The sequence below is a fragment of the Mirounga angustirostris genome, unplaced genomic scaffold (assembly GCF_029215605.1).
Source record: "Mirounga angustirostris isolate CCGP_5_RB_7025 unplaced genomic scaffold, mMirAng1.0.hap1 SCAF_5, whole genome shotgun sequence".
Taxonomy (NCBI): Eukaryota; Metazoa; Chordata; class Mammalia; order Carnivora; family Phocidae; genus Mirounga; species Mirounga angustirostris.
The window spans coordinates 26,136,570-26,163,645 of record NW_026991713.1 but is presented as its reverse complement, the minus strand read 5'-3'; the positions used below and the strand labels follow the sequence as shown (position 1 = coordinate 26,163,645).

General features: G+C 36.1%; 2 protein-coding genes across 9 annotated transcripts in view; one reads left to right on the top strand and one right to left on the bottom strand.

Moving 5' to 3' along the window:
- PLXNC1 (plexin C1) overlaps positions 1 to 4,173 on the top strand; it is a 144,452-nt gene extending 140,279 nt beyond the window's left edge. For both annotated transcript variants that reach the window (XM_045872846.3, XM_045872845.3), the window contains one exon: positions 678 to 4,173. In XM_045872846.3, coding sequence (XP_045728802.1) covers positions 678 to 782 — 105 coding nt within the window. In that variant the 3' untranslated portion in view covers positions 783 to 4,173. The remainder of the gene's footprint in view (positions 1 to 677) is intronic.
- The window catches only part of CEP83 (centrosomal protein 83), a 148,523-nt gene that overhangs the window by 14,790 nt on the left and 106,657 nt on the right, over positions 1 to 27,076 (bottom strand). For 4 of the 7 annotated variants that reach the window (XM_064590783.1, XM_054506882.2, XM_045872847.3 and 1 more), the window contains 6 exons: positions 25,190 to 25,265; positions 22,474 to 22,631; positions 20,412 to 20,541; positions 7,989 to 8,092; positions 5,498 to 5,687; positions 3,717 to 4,552 (listed from right to left, as the gene is read on the bottom strand). In XM_064590783.1, the coding sequence (XP_064446853.1) occupies positions 4,448 to 4,552; positions 5,498 to 5,687; positions 7,989 to 8,092; positions 20,412 to 20,541; positions 22,474 to 22,631; positions 25,190 to 25,265 (763 nt within the window). In that variant the 3' untranslated portion in view covers positions 3,717 to 4,447. Of the gene's footprint in view, positions 1 to 654; positions 2,467 to 3,353; positions 3,456 to 3,716; positions 4,553 to 5,497; positions 5,688 to 7,988; positions 8,093 to 20,411; positions 20,542 to 22,473; positions 22,632 to 25,189; positions 25,266 to 27,076 lie in introns of those variants that run through there. The other 3 variants (XM_045872848.3, XM_064590784.1, XM_054506883.2) reach the window with 2 other exon arrangements.

Genomic DNA, 27,076 nt, shown 5'->3' with positions numbered 1-27,076 from the left:
CACAGACTCAGTCATCAGATGCGCTGTTTCCAAATATATGTTAATTCCCCTTCCCTGATTCCCCCCCACTCAGTCATGCTGGGACAGGCTATCCATGTCAATGGTGAGAATAGCTCACCAATTCCATTTGCTACTTGAAGATCAAGTGAAGCGCTAAGGTAGGGTAGAGGCAATGAGTTCCTTAAACATGATAAGCATCCCTCTTTCCAGGGGCCAGGGGTTAGAAGGGAAACACTGGGGAGGGCAGGGGAGGGGAGAGGAGGCACTACACTGCCCAGGAGGGGAGGGGAGGGCAATATTCAACTCTGACCAGGATGCCCCTGCCTGCTGCATTTAAGAAGAAATACTTGCCTGCATGTTGGCTGCTCAGAATGCTTGCTGTGCTTGGAATGGCTGTGACATAATGCATAAAATAGGGCCTTGGAAGTCTGGCCCCATATTTGTAAGCAAATAGTTGGTATTTCTTGCTAGCTTCTATTTTAAGCCAAAGTGTTGTTGATCCTGTGATAATGACTTAGCAAAACAACTTGCAAAGTGAGTATGTAAATGATTGAAGAAAACGTTGGCATCTGTTTCATACAGATTTTACCACTCACAGCATCAGGAATGCAAAAAAACCCCCAGAATTGTAATGCTAAAACCACAATATCTAAAATAACTGTTCTAATTGTCAACAGATTCTAAATAAACTAGAAAGAGAACGAGGGCTGGAAGAAGCTCAGAAACAACTCTTGCATGTAAAAGTCTTATTTGATGAAAAGAAGAAATGCAAGTGGATGTAAGCACTCTGGGGACTGGCTTAATCTGGCAAAATTCTTCAGACAACTTGGGAGCAAAATGGCTGCTTGAGCTACTCTGTGTCGTTAATTTTTAAAGTTTGCACATAGGTTCCACTTTGAGCACTGTCTTTTAGAGACCAAGGCACATGCACAGCTTTTAGAAAGCATACCAACCACTGTGCCTGTGCATATACTGTGGGAACCTTTCTGTAAATAGAGTCGAAGTGGTTGTTGCAAACAGCCTCCTTGTTTACAGAGAATACAGGGCCAGTAAGCAAGTGTCAGTTAACTACAGTCTTCACTTAAGCACAATGACAGCAGTGGTTTTGTGTCTGAAAACTACAGTTATGTAGCACTTGTGACTACACTGCACCTCTGCAGAAAAGGGACACTGCCAGTGATCACAAGAAAATGTGAAATGAGTCATTTGGAAACAAGGTGGGAGTGTTAGGGCAACCTCGAGGATTTGCAGCATTGAAACTTTCCCCAGTAGTTCTTGGAAAAGCTGACCACAGAATTTGGTAGTGTGTACACTTAGCATTCGTGAGTGTGTGTGTGTGTGTGTTTTTAAACCAAAAACTGACAGTGTTGCAACATTGTTGAAAGGGCTCGTGTTTTTCAGTGGTCGCCAACTGCACTCCATCAACTCACCTCCATCTCACGAAGGAGCTCTAAAGCAAGGAGAGTGAGGAGGCTTTATTTAAATGCAACAGCATTTTACCCACTTTGTCCTGATGTGTTCCTTTTTTTCATTTTTTCATACTAAATGTATTTGATAGTGGACATGTTGGCTATTGTAAAACAAAACAAAACATCATTAGTTTATTTCTGTCTAAAAACTTTGATCAGAACTATCTGTAGAAGAGTAACTCCCTCCCCTAATCCTACATTTCTATACTTGGTGTCTCCTTGCTTTAGATTTCTGGTGAACCCTGTGGTTATAAATACTTGTGTGTGATTTAAAAAAAAAAAAAATACATTTTACATTTCATGAAATTGCTGTTCACACTGGAGTACTATATATGAATATATATATTTGAGGCCCAAGGCCTGAAAAATATTAGTATACAACTTGGTATCTTAGTCTTACTATGTACTTTTTGAAAGTATTCCTCACAAGAGAAAGAATTCAAAATACCCATTTTATTCATACCTTTCTTTTTAAAGAATTCCCTATCCAGTTATATTGTAACTGTAGTCTTTTTATTGATTTTTTTATTCCTGAATTTTTGCTGCTCATGACCAATTTTAATACCACTGTGTTTTCCTTCTATTAAATCAAAAGTAAAAAATGTAATTGGCAACTCTCAACCTTCCTTGTGGCACCTTTTACCCTTGGTGTTCCAAATCCCAGATTAAGGAAAGACATTTTTTCAAGTAGCAAATAAAACATTGATCATATATTCCTTAAAATCTTTTTACCAACGTTGTATGGGATATCAGGATTTAAATGTGAATTTGTCTTCGAAAATGAAATTCTTTTTGCTCCTCAGTATCTGGCAAAGAGTAAGAGGTGATACCTCAACAAAATGATCAAATAAGCAGTTATTACCCTGATAGGCACCTTCCCAATCCTGTCACTTTTGACCACTGTCTGTCCAATGGACACACCTCAAAAATACTACCAAATAGGTTACTTACAAGTATAAAGGTGAGAGGTCTGGTCCCCATCTAAGGCTGCTACAGTCTTGATGTGAAGGCATTCATAAGAGAGTAACAGGAGGACAGTTGAGAGCCAAGGGTAGGAGAGTTGCCCAAAAAACTTCCCCTTCTTTAGGGTACAGAAATGCTAAGAAAAGGATCAGCTACAGCTTTAAGTATTCAGTAAATGCTACATGAGGGTGTCCCTGTCCAGCTCTCTGGCACATGAGTCCCATGTGGAGCCTTACCTCCTCTTGCAGGGACGATGCTGCTGGGAACTTTGGGCAAGTCACTTACCTCTTTGTGCCTCAATTTCTAATATTTCTAACCTACCTCATTGAGGTGGTGTGAAGATTCACTAATGTATGTAGCGTGTTTGTCAATCCTCCAGTGAAAAGCACTATCTAGATCACATTTTGGATCACATTAGCCAAATGCAGTAATGGCCAAATTAGATGTGTGCTGAAGACAATCAGTCACTGGGTCTATATTAAACTGCAACCAGAGAAATAAATGGCAAACAATTTCTATTTTCAAGTTTCTTTGCATATTTTTTTGGTGCAAACCATTTATAAACTTTTTTTTCTAACACTAGTGTCTACAGCAGCATTTAAAAATTAATTCTGTTACCTTTTCCGTATTAGGGATTTAAAGTCTATTTCTTACTGTATACCTGATTGAAGTTGTACTTGGAGATGAATGTTTTAAATGTCTATATCCAAAAATAAACATTTTGATGTAAATGTGGACTGTCTTTTTTTTTCCTTCAAATGTTCTAGTTATAATAGATTTTTTATTCTAAGTAGCTCCACGGAAATTATCTAGGTGCCAACGCGAATGTGAGTAAGCAGCTCTGTATGTAGTAAGTACATCTAGTTTCTTCTAAATGATGCTAAGGAATGCTCATTTACATCCCTGGCCTCCACTATCTACCTGGACTTTTTGATCCTGAAGACTTCTGGATAATGAACATTCCACTTAGTTTGGCAGACTTGAGCTGTGCCTTGTTGACGTGAAGTTATTCCAGCAGAATTCCTTTAAAAGAGGTTAGGGATACACAGAAATAAAACATTTATAATAATTTGGTTAGATCCAAAACAGTGGGAGGCAACATTAAATACCAACAATATTTCTAAGGGACCCCATGGGGTTCAAGTTTTACAACGAATGGCCCTTGTTTTATACGGTCACGGGTTTATTTGTACTTTGTGGTTTTGGGTTAGAATAGAAAATAACAATGAGACTGTGACATTGCTAAATACACAATGTATGGTCAAGATTAAGACAATAAAGAAAAATATTTATTAAGCTCTTTAATTATTTGACAGAGAGATAGACAGAAGAGCACAAGCAGAGGGAATGGCAGAGGGAGAGGGAGAAGCAGGCTCCGCACTGAGCAGGGAGCCTGATGCGGGACTCGATCCTAGGACCCTGGGATCATGACCTGAGCCGAAGGCAGATGCTTAACCATCTGTGCCACCCAGGCGCTCTGCACACAGCTTTTAGAACGGTAGCATTTGATAATATTTATATATCTTCAAGTTTTGTTTTTTAATGCTTTTAAGTCATCTTTTTTCAAGAACTAGAGAACTCTTGTATATAATAAACCGGAAAATGTTTACTGACCCTATTACTGCCAACTATCTCAAAGAGGCAGAACGAATTCAACATAGGCATATTTCAGGCAAAATGCCAAAAAAAAAAAAGCCAAAAAATTTCAAAGTGAAAATAATTTAAAAACTTGATTCCCTAATTCACTCATCCTTTTTTTTTTTAACATTCTCAAAGGATTGTCAATAAATATTCTAAATATCTCTGGAGCTGTTTTAATGCTTCACTTGTCATTAGCATAACCCTAAAATCCTGACACTGATGCAATATATAGCATGTAGCCAGTACCTTTACTTGAGGCACAAATGTCCTGGCAAACGGTAATACAATATCTAAATGCCACATATGTTAAAACTTCAAGCTTTATTGAGTCACAATGATTTCATCCCTTTTGATCTGCTTTTTCTCCAAGAACATCATTCCCCAGGAGATCCAAGTTCCTCTAGCTGTTTCCTTTGTGTTGTTTCTAGTTCTTCTAGTCTTTTGCGAAGTAGAGAGAGTTCCCTTTGATGCTGTTCCTCCTTAAAAGCACAGAAAAAGAATAAAATAAAAATAAAAAGAATAAAATAAAATAAACTCAGAAAAATGGCTGGAAAAATACAGCCTGAGCGGCTCTTTCACTCGGGCCTGCAACATCTGGCACGGAAAGGATGACCATTTTAGCAGTGAGAAGACAGCAGTGCAGGCCAGCTACTAACTAGTCCTCGCTTCTCTCCTGCCTCAGGCACTAGCCTTCAGCAAATCCCAAAGTCTGTTCTATCTAGGTATAAAACTCACCAGGGAGTGAATCAGAAAATACTAATGCTTACAGGCCAACGTTCTAACAAGGCTGGAGTTTAATAGCAGTTTAATATAAACAAAGCACTTGGTCAGATTCAATTCAGTGACTAAAATCTTTGGTGCTTATAACATTATAAAATGTAATTACTTATTAAGAGTTCATCTTTTGGAAAATCATCCCATCAATTTGATTCCTTCAACATCTCAGGGAACTAATACAATACAGTAGAACGAGCCCAGGATTTGGAATCAGATTTAGGTTTGACACTCAGTTCTGTCACTTATTAACTATGACCTTAGGCAAGTCACTCCACCTCTGACTCAGCTTCCTCATCTGTAAATTGGAATAACAACACCTTCCCTCAAAGTATTTTCCATTAGGATTAAATATTGTATGGAAAATGCATAATGCAGAGCATTAGTAAATGCTCAGTAGTAGTTAGTAATCGAGTGAGCTGTAAACTCTAGGTTACTCAAAGACTCATCAATCAAGTTTCTTCTTTTCAATTGCCCAGGAGATTTCACTCCTAGCACCATCACTAAGGGAAAGAATAGATTCAAATCCACTTTGCTTCCACCAGCAAATTTCTATGGTAAAGAAAGATTTGAGTTTTTAACTCTGAATTTAAACAGGTAAAAACTTACAGAAATGTGCCTTTTTTTTTTTTAAACATAAATGCTCATACCTGCATATGAGGAGGAAAGGATAGGTCCATGCCTGGAACCATGGCTGATGACTGAAAGCTAACAGGATTGACAGATGCTGTTGGAGGTATGTTAGGAACCAAAATTAAACTTCGAAATTCATTATGTCTTCTCTGTATGTCCTTTAGTCTTTTTTGAAGCCTTGTATATTCTTCAAATGGAACGTTTTGTCTTAAAAAAGAAAAAAAGTGTTTCTATTCTTTAATAGTTATACTGTTTTGTACAACAGTATGATTCACAGAATTCCAAACTGGAAGAAAACGGACTTCAAAATTGTAAGATTTATCTGTATATGATATATACATAAAACTCTATCTAGAAAAATAAACAGAAATATGACATCTTAATCATATTACCGTTAGCACTGCAAGCTTTCAACTCATTTTTATTTTTTTTTTAAAGATTTATTTATTTTAGGGTGCCTGGGTGGCTCAGTCTGTTAAACGTCTGCCTTTGGCTCAGGTCATGATCCCAGGGGCTCCCTGCTCAGTGTCTGCTTCTCCCTCTGCCCCTCCCCCTGCTCGTGCTCCCTCTCCCTCAAATAAATTAAATCAAATCTTTAAAAAAAAAAAAGACTTATTTGAGAGAGAGAGGGTGAGAGAGCGCATGCATGCGCGTGCACGCATGCAGGGAGGGGGAGGGAGAGAGGGAGAGAGAATCTCCAGCAGACCCCAATAAGCGGGAAGCACAACTCAGGGCCTTGATCTCATGACCCTGAGATCATGACCTGAGCCAAAATCAAGAGGTGGATGCTTCACCAACTGAGCCACCCAGGCAGCCCAACTATCAACTCATTTTAAAGTTTTATTTGCCGATTAATCAAAGACTAAAAATCTTTCAATACTTTTATTTCCATTCCACTCTACCAACGCATGAATCCTGAAACTAAAGACTCCTTAAACCAAAAGGGTGCCTTATTTTATAGAAAGAATCAAGTAGAAAATAGAGAAAATAGTAGGTTGAGTCTTATGAAATTATCATTTTTATAGGTAAAATATAGTCCAATATAGGGAATTACATGTTGTTCAACCTAATTATTAAAAATGTAGCTAATGGGGGTGCCTAGGTGGCACTTAAGCCAACTCTTGGTTTCGGCTCAGGTCATAATCTCAGGGTTGGGAGATCAAGCCCACATGGGACTCTGAGCTGAGCAGAAGCCTGCTAAAGTTTCTTTCTCCCTCTCCCCGCCCCAACCCACCCACACGCACACACACTCCCTATCTCTCTCTCTCAAATAATTCTTAAAAAAGAAATGTAACTAATGACAAAGGTGAAGCTACCCACCAACTTTAGGGGAAAATTTTCAGGCCTTTACATACCATCACCTTTTTGGACATGAATTTCCTGACCATCAACCACACCACTAATTAAATACAGTTTTCAAAACCACTCAGAGTTCTAGATGATCAGTGCCATGGCTGCCCATTCTTGATAATATTGATAATATTTCAAAATTAATGGTTATAGAAGAGGTAGGAAATTGAATTTTGATTTAAAAGAAATTTGGTGGCTTCTTACTTTGGAACAGAGTATTATAAAGCTGGCATGAATTTGGGACCCCTGGATAGCTCAGTCAGTTAAGCATCTGACTCTTGATTTTGACTCAGGTCACAATCTCAGGGTTGTGAGACTGAGCCCCATCTGCTTAAGATTTTCTCTCTCCCTCTGCTCTCCCCCCGACTCTCCCGTTCGGAAAGGAAAGGAAAGGAAAGAAAGAAAAGAAAAAAGAAAAGAAAGGGCATGAATTCCATAGTCTATAAACTTCAGGTGTTCCAGAAAAACAACTTTCACATTTTGGTAACAATCACATCCAAGGAAGACAGGTGCACATTCTAAATAAAACATCACTGCTTGGTATTATAGGCAATTTCAGAAAAGTCTGACACTCTCTCATGCTGAAGGCTACCACTGAAATTAGCTGAATTTAAAAAGTCTGTATTAACTAGAATCAAATAGGTCATACAATGCCACTACCACTAAGTTAATATGGCAAATCATCTCTGCTCAAACATGCTCATCATGCAGATTAGCTATGTTTGTATGTAAATGAAAAACCAGAAGCTTTGGGCCAATAATATTTTTCCACAACAAGAAATCAAAAATCTTGATTCAAAATTCCAGACACATTTTTGGAACTATGCAATGCTACAACTCTCTTGTCTCAGTAGCAAGAACTCACACCACTCCTGGCTACCAAAGCCAGTGACCTTTCCTGTCAGTCCCAACCATAACACAAATGCCTGGCATGTGTTAAAGACCTTCTGGTTTGAAGAAACATTCAGCCAGAAAAAAAAAAATAAGGATAATGAATTAGGAGTACAACAGTTTTAGAATTCTTTTAAACATAAAAGAAAACAAGTGCATTATAGAGGAAACAATGAAAAAGTACATTTTAAAAGAAAACAAAGTGCATTGTACTCAGTATCAAAGTTCTATAATGTCACTATGTGGGAGATGTATTTATACAATTACCTATTTAACACCTGATTTTCTGTTTCTAATTCTTCTCTCTTTGCCTCTAAGACTTCTACTTTCTCCTGCAGTCTCTTCAATTTGTTTTCATGAAGAGATTTTCTCTAGAAAAAAAACAATGTGAGCAGATACATTAATACAAAATCTCCTCTTTGAACAAAATATAGAGAGAATATTTTACTCAACAAGAGAAATTTTACTTAGAGGTAAGTATTTTCAGTGAATACTAGGAGGAAAGATTAGTAGATATGATTCTTATTGAAAACTGCAAAGATAATAAGCCACAAATGTACCTCATATCCTCATTGTGACAAATAACTATTATGAATGCCAAACCAGAAAATGGGTATCAATAACTAAATTGCTGCAAGTAAAATACTTAAAAAAGGAAGGAGTCAAATTTTACTAATGAGTTTACCTGTCACCTGATAAGGAATCACAAGCTATTTTCCCAAAAGATACATGTTTTATGAAAGAACTAAAACTTTAAAATTAAAAGCATGCTTACAATTGATAAATTGTTACCAAAGCAATAAAGGATCAGAAAGCTAAGACAGATTATGGATGCATCTCAGTTTGAAAGTATGCCTTTCTAAATATTAAAAAGAAAAAATTTAAACTTTACAAAGGGAAAATTTTCCAATATGGAAAAATCAGCGTATAATGCAAAAGTGGTATATAAACAAAGGTAATTAGTTTTTCATTTTTATATGAGGTTTTGTTTTTTTATAGAAAAATATATATAAATGTTGCAATTGATTTAGTAGCTACAGACCTTTCAGGTATTTGTTTTGTAACTCTTTTACTGAAGTGTATCAGGCTTATAGAAAAATGCACAAAATGTAAATGTAAAGCAAAATGTAAAAGCACAAAGCAAATGCTGACCCTCTTACCTCATGGGTCAAGAGCACTGCCATACCAGAAGTGCCCCGACCCCTCCTCTTTTCAGTCTCTACCCCCTTCTGTTCTCTGAAAAGGCAACCAACTAATTTACTTCCAAAGCCAGAGCACAGTTTTGCTGATTTTCATATGACCAGAATCATAGTCTATTAGAAATTCTTTTACAAATGGCTTTTTTCACTCAAGATTATGAGATGTATTCGTGTTCTTGCTTACAGGAATAGTACCTTACCACATGTTGTCCTGTACTTACGAATATCACATAGTTTAATATATCTACCTGGTCCACCACTGGGGGTCATCTTTGGTTATTTCCAATTGGGAAATAACACTGCTTTGGGCATTCTTTCTCATGCTTCCCATCACTTCCCATCCTCCAGCACCCCAAAAGGTTGCCTTGTGCCTCCTCCCCTCTACCCTGGCAAAGGAACCATTCTTCTGTCCTTAATCACCATAAGTATATATTTATATGTTTACAGGTAATTTAGAACTCTATCTACCAATCTACCCGAATTTAAAGAATCATACACTATATACTCTTCAGTCTCTGGGGTTTTTTGTTGTTGTTAAATATGTTGTCCATATGACTAAGCCATGTTACTGTATGGCAGTTCTTTTCCATTGTTATGTTGTCATCCATTTTATAAATATACATCTTACCCATTCTCATAATGAAAACCAGAACTGTTTCAATGTTGAGGTTATTATGAATACAGTTTCTATGAACATTCCTTAACATGTTTTTGGTTGATATATGCACTCATTTCTCTTGAGTATATACTCAGGAGTGAGTCACAGCTTTAATAAATACCACCAGTTTTCTAAAGTGGTTCCATTAATTACATGCTCACCAGCAATCTGTGAGTGCAGCCACTATGGAAAACAGTACGCTGGTTCCTAAAAAAATTAAAAATGGAACTACCATATAATCCAGCAATTACATACACAATGGAATATGATTCGGTCATAAAAAAGAAGGAAATCTTGTCATTTGTGGCAACATGGATGGACCCTGAGGGCGTTATGGCAGGCAAAGAAAGAAAAAATACTGTATAACCTCACTTATCTGGAGAATCTAAACAAATGAAACAAGCGCACAGATACAAACAACAAATTGGTGGTTGCCAGAGGCAGGCGGTGAGGGATGGGCAAAATGGGTGAAGGGAGTCAAAAGATACAAATCTTATGTTATAAAGTAAGTCCCAGGGACGTAATACAGCATGATAACTATACTGTATCACATATTTGGAAGTTGCTACAAGAGTAAACCGTAAAAGTTCTCATCAGAAGAAAAAAATTTTTTTATTTATGTATGGTGATGGATATTAACTAGACTCATTTATTGTGATCATTTCACAATATATAAAAATATCAAATCATTATGTTGTCTACCTGAAACTGACATGTTAATGTCAATTATCTCTCAAAAAAAAAAAAAAAAGACTGTTGAACTCTGTAATAGCCTAAGAAGGCAAACACAACAAAATGATTCATATGAGTACTTAAATTTAGTTATTATTCATAGAATTGCTAGAAATAGTAAAACAGGATAACAAAAAAATCCATTTGTTACTTGACCTTTTTCCAGCAATTTTAAATTGTACATAACAGCTTGATGTTTGCATTTTTATTCATATACAATCATGTCATGTGTGAATGACAATTTTACTTCCTCCTTTCCACTCTTTATAAATCTTTTATTTCTTTTTCTTATTATACTAGCTAGGACCTCCAATGAAATGTTAAACAAAATGGTGATAGTTCACATACTTGTCTTGTTCCTGGACTTGGGTGGGTAGAGGGACACATTCAATATTTAATCAGTAAGTATGATGTTAGATGTAGGATTTCTGTAGTTACAAAATCCCTTCTATTCCTATTTTAATGAGTTTACTGTGAAAGGATGTTAAATTTTGTCAGATTTTTATGTCTATTAAGATGATCACAATAGTTTTTCTTCTTTGTTCTGTTACAGTGTTGAATTATACTAATCAATTTTGAATGTTAAGCTACTTTATATTCCTAGAATAAACCCTACATGTTCATGGTATATTATTTTTATATATCACCAGATTCAGTTTACTAGTATTTAAGACTTTTACATCTGTTTATGATGTCATAAACCCAACAATGTTGGGTTCTAACCTTATATAAGCAGTGGGGATGTTTTCCTTTCTTTTCTATTTCCTGAGAAAGTCTGTGTTAAGAATGGTATTATTTCTTAAGTATTTGGTAGAATTTATCAGTGAAGCCAAATGAGCCAGGCATTTTCTCTATGGAAGGTTTTAAATTATGGATTCCATTTACTTAACAGATACAGGACTATTCAGATTACCTAATTCTTCCTGTATTAGTTTTGTTAAGATGTTCCTCAAAGAATTTGTTCATTTCATCTAAACTGCATAATTACCACAGTTGTTTATATAATATTCTTACTGTTTTAATATCTATAATAGGGCCACCTGACTGGCTTGGTCGGTAGAGCAAGCAACTCTTGATCTCAGAGTTGTAATTTGAGCCCCATGTTGGGTGTAGAGATTACTTAGAATCTTGGGAAAAAAAAGAAAGAAAGAAATATAGTGATACCCCTTTTTCATTCATGATATTGTTCGTCTGTGTTTACTTCCTACCTATTTTGTGGGGAGTTAGGAAAAAATGAGTCTAAGGCTTTATCAATTTTATTAATCTTTTAAAAGCTGATTTAAAAAAAAAATTAGCCCTTGGTATTTAAAATTTCTCTAGCGTATATTTTGTTTCATTGATTTCTGGTCATATCTTGAGAATGATGATGGTGTCTGCAGTTAAATCTATCCACTAAGTTCATAATTCAGTTATTGTGTATTTTAGTTCTAAACTTGCTATTTATTTTAATGGTTTTGTTTTCTGGAGCCATTCTCAAGCTTTTATTTTCTAAGCCTATAACAATATGTTAGTTTTAAATTCTATATCTGATAATTTCATTACCTGGATCCTCTACTGGGGAGTCTGTTTTTATTGGTTATCATTTCTCTTGCTTTTCAGTGTTATTTCCTCATGTGGTTGGGATGATGATGATGATGATGACAATTATTCTTTATTAACAGTTAAGGTAGTTTTGGGTTTGCACAGAAAAATGTAACAGTAGAGAGTTCCCATATACTATCCCCTTCAGTTTCCCCTATTATTAACATCTTACATGGATGTGGTACGTTTACTAATGAATCAATACTGAAATAATATTAACTAAAGTCCATAGGTGACATTAAGTTTCAATCTTTGTGTTGTACAGTTCTATAGGTTTTGACAAATGCATGATATCATGTATCCACTATTATGGTATTATACGGAATAGTTTCACAGCCCTACAAAATTCCCTTGCTCTACCTATTCATCCTTACCCCTACCCCCTCCACCCCTGGCAACCACTGGAGTTTTTTTCTGTCTCCATAGTTTTGCCTTTTCCAGAATGTCACACAGTTGAAATCATTCAGTATATAGTCTTTTCAGACTGGTTTCCTTCACACCAAGCAACATGAACTTAAGGTTCCTCCACATCTTTGCATGGGTTGACAGCTCATTTGTTTTTATTGCTAAATAAAAATATCCACTGTATGGACATAGAACAGTTCTTTTTTTTTAATCCATTTAGCTATTGAAGGACATCTTGCTTACTTCCAAGTTTTGACAAATAATGAATAAAGCTGCTATAAACGTTTATGTGTTTTTTTGTGTGTGAACATAAGTTTTCAATGCATTTGAATAAATATCTAGGAGCATGATTGCCGGATGGTCTGGTTTGACCATGTCTAACTTTGTAAGAAACTACCAAAGTGTATTCCAAAATGGCTGTACCCTGTTCCAATTCCACACAATGAATGAGAGTTTCTATTTGTTCCCTATCTTCGTCATTGTTTAGTACAGTCGATGTTTCAGATTTTAGCCATTCTAATAGGTATGCAGTGGTATTTGTGTTTATTATTTATATTTTATTTATGCTTTTTAATTTTTTATTTATTATATATTTTAAAACTATGGAAACAATTTGAAGTTTATAATGTTATTTTCCCCCAAAGTAGATTTACATTTGTTTCTTACAGGCAGCTAGAAACACTAACAATTTGGATAAATTTAATCTAATTATAAGGACTGACATTATCTGAATCTATGTTTCAATACTTGCAAGGGCTAGGCTATTTCCAGTTCATTCTTAGTCCAAGGGTATATCCTTCCCCTTCGGGGTCCCAACCCAAAGTACTAGCATACTTAGACCTGAGATCTTCTCTCTGGCAAATTCTGAACTCCAATTTTTGTTCCCCAAGCCCTGTGAAGTTGTCAAAAGCTTTGCTTCACTTCTCAGCCTCTCAGCTGTCTCTTCTAGAAACAGCAGTTTCCTCTAAGGGAAAAGCAACCTCACATGGCCATGCTCACCTCTGTTTCCTACCTCTCCAGGATCTTGGCCTCCCAATTCTTCGCTGCCCTCTGTGGAGATATTTTTTTAAATACTTTGTCCGATTCTTCTAGTTTTCATGTGGAGAGCTGATCCACATTATTTCCTAGTCTGTCATTATCAAAAGCATATGCTCCTTTTAGGAATTTTAGTCCAACTAGTAGCAGACATTTTAAAGATGGAAATGCTTAATATTTCATTACTATATGATTGTTATAAACCTGCAATCTTAAAACTTCTCCATTATATCTCCAAATAGTTATATTTCTCCATTTTTATTGCTCATTTAAACTGTAATACAAAATTTATCATCAAATCTTAAGTATACACACACACACAGAGTACACATTAACTGGGCCCTATATTAACTATGGGCAATACAAAATATAGGGATTTCTGAAGGGAATTCCAGTCTATAAGTACCAAATCATGAGAAAGGGCTTTCTGGAAAGGATAAGAAATTAATTAGGGAGAATCTGTAATACTATGGGGATGTGGATTTGCCTGAAGGTTCTCCAGCAAGGGACTGATAAGTAAAAGATATTGTTTTGAGAAGTTTGATATGGCATCAGTATATGAGATAGACTCTGAAGTTTGCCTCTTAAGAGGCAAATCTGGAGATAAAGCTTCAAGTCCGAGTTCAGGACAATGGTGTCTTCATCCTGATCACTGTAAAACAACCAACCATTTACTGAGCACTTACTAGGTGCCAGGAAATGAGCTAGAATGCAATAAAAGCACTGGTTGGTTAGTTAACTAAAAGACCCAGTGAATGCCTTAGACCCCCTCACTATAATCATTTCTTTGCAGACACCCTCAGTACCTTGACCCAAGTCTCCCTCTTCTTCAAACTCACCTGGAAAAACTTGGACTTTCATTAAATACAACTCTCTACTGACTGCGTGTCTGGACCTACACAACTGAACATAGTTGGCAAACACACATACAATTATGCACTGTGCTACCTGACACTCCTCCCTAATTTCCCTAATCCAATCACTCTCCCAAACTCTCATATTCTTTTACAACTTCTTGTCTCTCCTCAGATATCTAACACCTGCATTCTTCACAGTCTGAGCTAAAGACGTGGATTCTTTTTTGCACTAAGAAAACTGTAGCCATCAGGAGAAAATTTCCACACATCTATCAATTTACCAGAAATTTATAATCATATATTTTGCCTTTTTCCCAGTTATAATAGATACACTGTGTTTCTACGCCTTCCACCTCTCAATTGCTGCTAAAGAATATCATTTGTGCAATTGTCCCCTTTCTCCTGCATCACTGATTTTCCCCTTGCTACTGAATCATTCTGTAATTCACCCCTCCCTTAAAAGAAGTCTTTGAACTCACAACCCTCCCTAGCTACCACCCCAGTTCTCTACTTTTTACGATGAAATTCCTTAGACAAACTATCTTCCACTTCAATCTGGCAACAACTCTTGACAAGGCCACCAACAATCACTGCAAAGCCAAACGAACCCCTGGTCTTCATAGTGCTATTTTATCATCTTACTCGCAACGTCATTTGATATAGTTGATCTTTCTTGAAGCACTTTTCTTCACTTGGCATCCAGTAGCTTCTTGGTTCTACTTTTCTTTTCTTATTCCTTTTCTTCTCAACTTCTAAACTTCGGCATTCCTCAAAGCTCAATCCTCAGACCCATTCTCTTCTTAGTCTTCCTTTACTTCCTAGTTGACTTCATTCAACCCCTTTGCTTTCAATACCACTTATCTGATGAGAACTCCCAAGTCTTTATCTCTAGTCTAGTCTTCCTTCCTGAATTCCCAATTCATGTATCCACCAGACTAGTGAACATCTCCACGTGGAAGTCTAATGGGTACCTCAAAGAGCTAACATGTCCAAAAGAAGCATCTTTATTTTACTGCCAAACCCATTCCTTCTAAAGTCTTTCCCATGTCAGTAAATAGCAACTCTATTTTAACAAAGTGCTCAAGCCCAGCATCTTAGGTCATCTTTGATTTACATCTTTCATGCTCTATAACTATTGTAAACTCCACCTTTAAAATATAGACAGAATCTGACTACCACTCCACTATTTGTCCCTCTACACAACAGCCACAGATTCTTCTAATATATAATTCAGATTTTATTATTTTTCAATTTAGAACTCTCCATTGTGTTCCTACCACATTTAGAATAAAAACCAAAGAATAAAAACATCACCTGGTCTACTACTTCTCTCCATTCCAGCTACCTAGCTCTCCTTCTTTGCATTCCTTCAACATACAAAGCAGACTCCTGCCACTCTCTTTTTACTTGCTATTCTGTCTGGAATACTGTTCCCCTACATATAGAACACGGCATCTTCCCTTCAGGTCTCTGCTCAAATGTTACCTTATCAAAAAAGCCTTCCCTGACTACCTATTTAAAAAAGCACCCTCTATCCCCCTTAGTTTTCCTGTTAGCACACATCTCCACCTGACAAATATTTGTTTACTCTGTCATCCACCCACTGCAATGTAAACTCCTCAGCACAATCTTTATTTCTCTATTCCAGTGAACGAAACTACCGGATGGATACAGAAGTAGGTATTCAATAAATTTCTTGAATAAATTGGCTAAATGAATACAGAGAAACCTGGTAGTGGAGAGAGCCTGAGTTAGGATGTTAGCAACAGGAATAAAAGGAAATGAGGTGAGGGGAAAAAATGCAAGACACATTATAAAGGAAGAATTCATAGGCCTGAGTGACTGTACTGGGTTGAGTGGTGTCTCCCAAATATTCATGTCCACCGAGAACCTCAGAATGTGACCATCATATAGAAAGAAATTTATTTGGTCTTTGTCCTGCGTTTCTAGCACAGAGTTCCTAAAATCCTTGGAATTTCCTGAGTGACAGGAGTGTCTTTTGTTATTCATAGACTAACAATGGATAGTTGTCATCTTTGATTTACATCTTTCATGCTCTACAACTATTGTAAACTCCACATGACACATAGGGAGAACACCAGATGAGGACAGAGGGACAGAATGAAATGATATGCCTACAAGCCAAGGAAAACTCAGGGATTGCTAGCAACCACCAGAAGCTAGGAGAGAAGTGTGGAACAGATCCAGCCTTTGGAGGGAGCATGGCCCTACAGGCATCTTGATTTTGGACTTCTGACCTCCAAGACTATGAAGTAATACCGTTCTGATGTTTTAAGCCACACAGTTTGCAGTATTTGTTACAGCAGCCCTTGGAAACCAATACAGTGACTAGATGTGGGGGAGGGGTCAATCAAAGGTTTGAAGCATAAGTGATAGGAAGAATGACATTCTACTGAAAGAAATGAAAGTTCAGAGGGGAAATTGGCTGTAAGGAATGATTTTAATTTTGATTTTAGTGGTCCAATACAATCACAGGATTGTCAAGTGGATGCCTTAGTGTTACAAGTATTATTACAACACAAAGGAGCAATAGAAAAATCAAAAGAACACTAATACAAGAACCAAACCTGGGATTCCTCTTTTACCACCTTATTGCCAAATTCAATGAACTCTTTTCAGTAATCATGCTAAATGACCATTTATCTTTGATACCTTTCTTTTCCTGTGACTTTTACAACACCATACCATAGCTTCTACCTCTATGACCATTCCTCTACTAAATCTAGTTCCTCTTTCTAAGTCAACTTAATTCTTAGTCCTTTTATTCTTCAGTCATCTCCAAAATCTCAAGGGTCTAATTCTTTATCTTTAATCTGAATTACTGATCTCCATGCTTTACATTCCATTATTTCTAGTTACTTACATCCTAGTTAGGTGGGATGTGCCACCTTCACTTCAGTTCTGACATGTGTTTGGTGGAACTTATCTTCTCTTTCTACTCCAGTTGACATGTGTTCTCTCTCTACTCCATCATGACAACTCCATTTATATCCTCTCACAACTAAAACACTTCATATTTTTTCTTCCTTCTTATTTAGCACCATATGCTATAACTTTTAAAATAATTCTAAAATGTCACCTTTTACCTTCATTCCTATATCACAAGCCCAAATTCCACACTTCTTACCTCATTGTATTAAAATAGCTTCCTAACTGGTCTTCCTGTCTTCAGGCTTTCTTCTCCCTGAACCTGGTCTCAAACTTTAGTGTCCAAACAGATCACCTGAGAGTGACTATTAGTATTCTTTAGGTATTGCATGTATCTTATTTCTCCAACTAGATTATATGGTCATCAAAAGCAGGAATTAATCATGGCTTCTATTTTCCCCTACGTGTAGAATATAATGCTAGGCCACACAACATATTCAACGATATTTTACAACTTCAAGACTACAGTTCATTTTTTTTCCCCAAAAAACATTCATAACAATAATCTAATCAAGAATAATTTCAGAGAAATATACCTTAGAATATAAATAACAAGTTGTCATCTCAAGTGCCTCAAAAGGAAAAGTACAACCCATTGTGCTCAAACCAAGAGATCTCTCTTCATACTCACACTTCAACAATGTATAGAGAAAAATATACCCAGAAGCCAACAGTCACAGAAAGGCATTCCAACTCAAGATACCTGGTCAAGTTTTTCCAAACAAATCAACACAGCAAAATATCATTACACAAAGATCTTACCCAAAAACACTTATCAGAAATGACATAAGCTTTGTGCATAAACAAATATACTCAGATGGCAGTAAGCCATCTTTTCTAGCCTCAGGGGAAAAATAAAGCTGTTACTCCCCAGTTATAAGAATCACACACTAAAGGATTATGATTTCTGCCCTACAGTTAATATTTTCTGACTTGTTTTAAGTCTTACTGCATAACAAAGTTATGATTTTTGTCATGTAAAGAACTTAAAAAGTCTATTGCACTCTTAAGAATTATTTGTGTAATCTTACAGCCAAAATTTTCATTTAGAAGCATTATCTTTAACTTGAATGGGAAAGAGTTTGAATTAAAGAAATTAACTTTATAGTGATTATTCTACCACAAGAAATAAGACCCATATGGGTACAATGAAGAAAAAAGCAGTTAAGTATTTGGAAATCAAAGAAATTGGGAAATTAAAAGAGTAAAAGCACAGAAAGAACACAGGATTAAGAACAGAAAAATATAAATTTTAGTTATGGCAACGAATCCTACTAGTCAAGTTATCTTGGCTACCTACCACTTCAGTTGCCTAATCTATAAGAACTATCTGAATGTTAAAATCCCCCAGCCCTAAAATTATATGTACTCACAGACTTTTTATAGTATTTCCATGTAACATATATTGTCTATTTTCCCACTTTAAAGCTGTAAGCCTCTAAGGAAGTGTCCCACAAGCTCTGGGTCATAATTATTCACTGAATTGAACTTAACAATTTCCTATGACTTAAAATCATAACTCACAGATCTTATTTCTTAAAATGATATGGATATTTCCTATGTTCACACCCATAATTTGGCAGGTATTTCAGTAGAAAAAAAAAGTTCACCCCAGGTCACAATATTGATGAAAGGTTATTTTGCCAGGTTTCTTAAATTATTAGCTCTTCCCCTCTTTCTAGTATACCTATGATTAGCTGGTAATCTCTCTCACCACCGGATGTCACTTTTGCTCCAAAAGAAGTCAACCCAAACTAACCTCAGTAGTAATTAGAATCTGATCTCTAGAATACTTACCTCTAAAACCTTAACATAAACGTTTCTCTGTGAAAGATAAAATCAGCTCTTATAATTTCTACCGATTTTTGGCTAAAATCTGGCTTTAGATGCTTCTAGGCTTCAAACAGTACAAGTTACCATAAGTAAAATTTCTAAGATCATCCCAAGCCATAAAACACTTCACTGAAATCCCATTTAATACCCATAAGTACTCAGTACTTATATGGACAGAAAGAAAAAGAAATGACAGACACAGGGGGGAAAATCAAAGACAGTGTTTGTATCTGAGTATAAAACACTGAGAGTCCCAGACAGTAAATGCTGTTTTCTAATCTCAATGTTATACTACTTCCAGCATTATGGGAAGAGAGAAGCAATATTCAGAAATCAAGAAAGTGGGGAAACAATGACTTGTAGACTTCTCCTACTGTCACTCCAACTATCAGGATGCATTTGGCAGTTAGATCCAGTTACCATAAATGGGTGACTAGAAACTGTGTCTTTGGTTTCCGAATTCAGGATATGTAAATGATATACAGTTCTCTTCTCTTATGCAAATATGAAGAGCTAACCTTCCCAATAAACATACAGACTAATATTAAAGATACTGGTGTGCCTATGCCTAGAAGCGCCTTCCTCTCATCTCAGACCTTCTTGCCTCCCCAAAACAAATGCCCTTACTAATGGAACTTATCAAATGGGGGCATGTTACATCATTTATGGGATTTTTTTACTGCTACTCCCCACCCCCCACTTCCATACACATGCACCAAATCTTGTTGAAAATAAGTGCTGAATCACTGCACCATGAGTCATGGTTATTGATGGGGCCATGCTACATTCCTTGGGTTTTCTGCAATAGAAAAGAAGTTGTAAACCACTGACTTAGATGAATCATCTGATTACATTATTTCCATGATGCTCTGAACTATTTCCAAGAAAAGTTTTTAGGTTATGGAGCAAATACGCTTGCAAAGTGAAACTTAAAAAAGATCACAGCTGTGGTAACTATAACGGCTGTTTCAGAAGCCGGGGCGGGGGTGGGGGGGGCAACTTTCTCCTGGGGCAAGGAGATACTTGCTCCTTCATTTCTGAGTTGGAAACAAAAAAAGCATTTTAACCACAAAAAGGATGTTACAAACAAGTATTAGTTAAGCATAGCTAAAACGGACCCAATCGCCCTGTAATCTTATTAAGTGCAGAATGAGTTAAATAAGACTTATATGGGCTGGTCTAGAAACTTTATCAATGAAAAAACACCATGGGGAAAATGCATTTCGGCTCTGAAAAACCGACTTGGAACAAGAAATTTAGAAATAAACCTGTTGAGCAGTTTGCATTTTCCCAATTTATCTCTGCAAGGTTGACAGCAAAATGTCACGTTTAAATATCAAATTAAACATACATGAAATCTCAGTTTTAATTACATTTTATTCTCCCAGAATAGTTAATTATATTTTACTCTATAGCAATCACTTTAATAAGAACCACTTGCCTTTTTCTGGGCAATTGCAGCTCGCTGCAGTTTTTCTTTAGCTTGATTATACTTTTCTTCTCTGTCAGTGATACGTTCCTGAAGCTTATGCTTTTCTTCTAACCACTGTATCTGTTTCTCTTCCAAAGTCCTGTCAAAAGAATGTATGCAAAACAGGGAAGTTAACTCTTAAGATTAAATAGATATTATTCCAAGTATAATCAAACTCACTACCTGCTTCACTACATTGTTAAGTATCCAACTGCGGGTTCTCTTACATGGTCACGTATTTGCTAATTCTCTCATTACTGAATACCTCTTGTGAACCAGGCACTGTGCTGACAACAGTGTGTATACTACACCATTTATTCTTCACAATAACCCCTTGAGTTAGGTACTTCTATCATCTCCATTTTATAGATAAGGAAACTGAAGCCTAGAAAATAAACAAATTTGCTTAAAGACTTACACCTAGGGGGCGCCTGAGTGGCTTAGTGGATTAAGCGTCCGGCCACGGCTCAGGTCATGATCTCAGGGTCCTGGGATAGAGCCCCAGGTCGGGCTCTCTGCTCATCGAGGAGTCTGCTTAAGACTTACACCTAATTAACAGCAGGACAAACACTTGATAACCAGCTTTGAACCATGATAACCACCAAGCTATAAAAACTGAATCTAGCATGGGTGATGGGTATTAAGAAGGGCACTTGTGATGAGCACTGGGTGTTATATCTAAGTGATAAATCACTAAACTCTACTCCTGAAACTAAAACTACTATATGCCAACTAACTAGAATTTAAATAAAAACTTGAAACATTAAAAAAAAGCAAACCAACTGGGTCTAATAAAACTGGCTAAAAATCAACCCAGGATTGAAAAATCAACGCAGGATGTTTTCTGAATAAAATTCATATAAATGGTATTTTAAGATACTATAACAACTTATATATTTAAAGTTCTTCTGCACACCTTGCATAATTTTTAGTATCATTACTACATATAATACGGCAGTACAAATGAGATTTATAAAATGAGATATCAGATTTTGTGTCTAAGGTCATACAAGACTTTAAATATTTTAGCTGGGACCAAAATCATATTTGATTAACACTTACTCCAGCTATTTTCTACTACATAATCCTATGAGTAACATTCAGAAACCAATGATAAATTATTTAAATTTGCTAGGCATACTGTCATTACAATTCTTAAGTGCATTTTAATCAAACACTTGGGGATTCCAAGATATAAATTTCTATTTTTTGCAAAATATAAGCAAAATAATTTGGACCCTGTGGAATGTCACAATGTACTACAAACACCTTGCTTACTTTCTTTTCTTAAAATTTGCATGTGTGAAACTATGGAAAGCCTTAAAATATGAAATAATGAGAAACTAAAGGAAAAAAAAAGTTTTATGTGGCAAAGTAACCTTCAGAAGAGAAAATCCAAAAAGAATGTTTTGTAGAAACAAAAAAAAATACTAACATGTTATCAAGACAAAGCAAATACAAAAAAGCAGCTTTCTATCATATCTAAACAAAATTTTCCAGAGAATATAAGAGCTTGAATATCACCAAAATCACCTCCTTGCCAGTTTACTATACACTGTCTACTACTAACAAATTTCAAGGCCAAAAAATAAACAAATAAATGAACTATTAAAAGGAAAAATCCAAGAGATTATAGTTCCAATTTTAGGGAGTTTTGCAAGTCACAGAATTTCTTTTCTGTTCTCTGGCATTCAGAAGAAGAATTTAGATACTTGAAGTGAAAAATGTATTAATGTATTGGTTTACTCAATGACTAAAGAAGTGTTTCTCTGAGGTTTTGCAGAATATCGTGGTTAGGCAGAATTTTAAAAAAGTCTTCTGCCCTAAATGCCTTAAAAAAAAAAAAAATCAAGAGTCCATAAAGCTCATTCTCTAGAAACAAAGTACATTACCTAATACCATTGTACACTGTCAAAGGGTATTTGTAACTAGTTCCCAGAACACATTCAATACTGGAATCATCACTAGAGGAACTACATATAATATAGCAGAAAGAAGAAGTAGTTTGTATATAAAAAAGAGCAAACTCTACTTTTCAACTTCTAGTTGTGCTTTTTCAGCTTGGCTTCTTAAATTTCGGCATTCTTGTTTTAACCTCTCCACCATTTCCTTCAGCATTTGGTTTGAATTCAGCAACTCATTCTCTGACTGTGCAAGCGAGGTCACTTGGCTCTGCAAACTACTGATTTGCTTAAAAGAAAGGAAAGAGAAACATAAGGCCGCATATGTAATACCATATGAGAAAGGAAGAGGATAGTAAGCATCTTCCTTCACAAATGCCCCACCCAACTGATGTGTCCTTGAGGACACTCTGAAATTAAATAACAAACAGCAGCATCATAAGGATCCAATAGTATAGGATCATTTCCTAATAATAACCAGAGACTATCATGAACCAGATTCCTTAGTCTGCCACTAAGTCCTCTCCTCTTCTTCCCAAAATAAGTAGGTCGGAAGAGGTATTGGGAGTAGGAAAAGGGTTATAAGAAGGAGAGGAGAGAAGTGAGAAAGGAGAATCCAACCATTAGAGAGATTCTCCATTGAACTTCCTATAGCCTCCTAGGAAAGAAGAGATTTTAAAAGCACATCAGCTGGGAAAGCTGCTAAGGAAATCCATTCTCCCATTTCCATATACCCTATGATCAGCAACCCTTCCAGGAGTTCTGCTTTCTAAGTAGTTAGGAATCATAAACACAGAAGGGATTGCTCTTACATTGTTTTTAAGTAGTTTCAAAGCATTCCAAACATCCAGCACTGGGCAGAAGAAAGATATTCTAAGAAACTTAAAGAATGGCAAGGATTCCTTGGCCCGTACAGCTATTTATCAAACCATGAAATGTCACTCAGGTTTTTTCTCCATCCTAATTTACCTTTATCTGGGAGTGATTTTTCTCATGAAAAGTAGCTAATTATCTAGTTACAAATTAACAGGCTTTTAAGTTACATCCAAATAATCTTCACTTGGAGTACAGTTATACCTACTTCCTCCATAAGCCATTTTACCAATTAATTAACAAATACTCATTTTCTATTTTTTTAAAAGATTTTATTCATTTATTTGAGAGAGAGAGAGAGCGCACAGTTGGGGGGGGGGGAGAGGGAGAAGCAGAAGCAGACTCCCAGACGAGGAAGGAGCCCAATGTGGGGCTCAATCTTAGGACCTGGGATCATAACCTGAGCTGAAGAGAGATGCTTAACGGATTGAGCCACCCAAGTGCCCCAGCAAATACTCATTTTCTTTCACCTTGTCTTACCTCTTAGCCATTCTCTGAGAAAAGGTGGAAGGAGAGAATCAAGAAGACACAGGACCAAAAGAACCCATTATGAGACTCAAGAGTCAAAAGAAACCAGATTCTTTACTCAATAAAATGAATAAATGCAAAATAATTCCTGCATTTCCTGATGGCAGCGAAGCCAATAAGACAATTGTCATAATAAAGTAAAATGGTATGTCTCAGATTTGTACTTCAGAATAAATTTCCCCTTAAGAACGAGTCAGTCTTTATTTTTAACTGGAGTTGTAAATATTAAATCTGTATTACAGTTGACTGAACAAGCAACTTTCAAGGAGCTTAGTATCTCTCATTATCTAATAAATGACAGAAAGCCCAATGCATATGGTACTAAATAACTTCTCTCGAGTATCAAACATTATGTCCTCCTAGTTGAGACTTAGAAACCACAACTGCATATGCAAAGCAATTCCAGCTAGTTTGCAAGCATAAATCCTAAAAATGGAATCTTCACTACCTCGTAACTTTAAACAAAAAAGAAAATAGAATCAAGGAAAGAACATTCTTCCATGTTTTGCCCATATAAATTTTTCTTAAACCCAAATAACTCTTTAAATATAAATTTCTTTCCATAAATACCACCCTTAGATTTCACATTTCATAGGGATATAACAAGATGCAGCTCATGGAGTAAGAAATAAAAAGTTACAAGTCAATGCTACATGGAACTTAAAATCTAGATGATCTTTCTAATCAATTTTTTAAATCAGAATATTAAAATACTGTTCTTTAAACTACAATTTAAAAAAATTCATGTGGGTCACAGCATATAAAGACCTTAAGGAAAACAGCAGTTAGGAAAAGCAGCTTACTAACTAGAGCTTAAAGAGGTTTAAAAATTTTATCTTTATCAACCTCATCAATACATTATCAATTGTAATGATTATATTTTCAAAATGTGAAATGTGAATAGATTCAAAACACACACACACACACACACACACAAGCAACCTAAGTGTCCATCCACGGATTAACTGATACAGAAGAGGTGGTATATACATACAATAGAATATTACTCAGCCCTAAAAAAGAATTAAATCTTGCCATTTGCAAAAACATGGATGGATCTAGGGGGTATAATGCTAAGTGAAATAAGTCACACAGACAAAGACAAATACCATATGATTTCACTCATATGTGGAATTTAAGAAATAAAACAAAAGAAAAAAAGAGACAAAAAACCAGATCCTTCAATAAAGAGAACAAACTGGTGAAACAGATAAAGGGGATTAAGAGTATAGTTACCGTGATGGGAAAAAAAAAAAAGAGTATACTTATCATGATGAGCACTGAGTAATGTATAGAATTATTGAATGATTACATTGTATACCTCAATCTAATATAAAACACTGTATGTTAATTAGACTTCAATAAAAAAAATCAAAAACACATTCAAAATACAGATTTAAAGAAGCACTTAAAGAAATAAAAGCAAAATGTTTGCTAAGATCATACCTGTTTCAGGTCAGAATTTTCATTTTTTTCTTTCTCTGCATTTTCAATATTCCCAATTTGTTGTTGAAGTTTTAACCTAAATATCACAACCCAACAAAAAAATATTATTAAGAATCCATAGTTCACATATTTCAATGAATTAGATAATCACATTAGGGTACCCATACTGACACCAGACATTGTGCTTGCAAAGTGGCAGATAAAACAATAAATATTTTGACTTCAGGCAGTTAAGTGTGTTCACATATAACTAAGATGTAACAAATTTCTGCTTTTGCTATGGAAAAATCTACAAACTACTGGCATAGAGAAGATGAGAAATCAAGTATGTCTAAGAAGATGAGAGACTGTTTATATGGACATACAAATCTGATGAGTAGGATTTTGATAAACATAGAGAACAACCTGAACAGATGGCCTTTGGTGGAAGAGTGAACAATGTGTCGCTAAGGCCTCAGAAAGTTGTCCAGTGTGGGAGAAGCCATCTTTATCACCATACAATATTTCATAGCTTTCAGACACACTGCTACTCACTTGCTCCCTACAAGATTATGGAGCTCCTCAGTGTATCTTTTTTTTTTTTTTTTTAAGATTTTATTTATTTATTCATCAGAGACAGAGGCAGAGGGAGAAGCAGGCTCCCCGTGGAGCAGAGAGCGCAATGTGGGACTCGATCCCAGGACCCTGGGATCATGACCTGAGCCGAAGGCAGACGCTTAACCGACTGAGCCACCCAGGCATCCCTCCTCAGTGTATCTTTAATGCCTACTCTGATATAGCTATAGTAGAAGAGGCATTTAATTAAGGCTGATCATTTTTTAAAAATTTTATTTATTTATTTGAGAGAGAGCAGCGAGAGAGAGAGAGAGCACAGAGAGAGAGGAAGAAGCTGACTCCCCGCTGAGCATGGAGCTGACTCAGGGCTCGATCCAAGGACCCCGAGATCATGACCTGAGCTAAAGGCAGATGCTTAACCAACTGAGCCACCCAGTCGCCCCAAGGTCATTTTTTTTTTTTTTTAAAGATTTTATTCATTTATTTTGACAGAGAGAGACACAGCGAGAGAGGGAACACAAGCAGGGGGAGTGGGAGAGGGAGAAGCAGGCCTCCCGCCGAGCAGGGAGCCCAATGCGGGGCTCGATCCCAGGACCCTGGGATCATGACCTGAGCCGAAGGCAGACGCTTAATGACTGAGCCACCCAGGCGCCCCTCATTTTTAACTATAGTAATTTCTCACAATAATTCTATGAAAGTAAGCAGAGTCATTTCAATTTTATAAATAAAGAGATTGAGGCTCAGGCCCAAATCATATTGGTTACCAACCAACCAACTTGGGTCTTCTAACCCAAGTAAGTGTTCCTCTCCCATTTCATTATGCAGCAATTTTAATGATTTTAAGTTCAAAATTTACAAGAAAACTATCTAGTATAAGACACCATAGTATATTTTAAAAAATATAAGCTTTTATCCCTGAAATGAATGTTTATATAATGTGTGTCCTTTTCAAAAGGAATGATACATTTTCAACCAGAACCTTGAAATGTAGAGTATCTCTGGTAACCAAATGACTAACCATATGTGAAAGACTTTAAGCTAAAAGGATATGCCAATATGTGATAGGATATGCCCTTAACCTCTCCCTTTTTAAAATTCCTTAAACACTTATCTGAAATACAAGTCATTTGGCATTTAGTATATATAGTTTGGCATTATTAGCACTTATCAATCCAATTAGAACTGCTTATTGGAAAGACAACAGTCTCAAGAGCCTAGGGCTGTGCTTTAAACCCTAATAAGTATTCAATAAATATTTGTAGATGGACTGAATGACCCAACCCAAATCCTGGGTTAGACATTTAAATGTGTAAGGTGACTGGACAATATGAC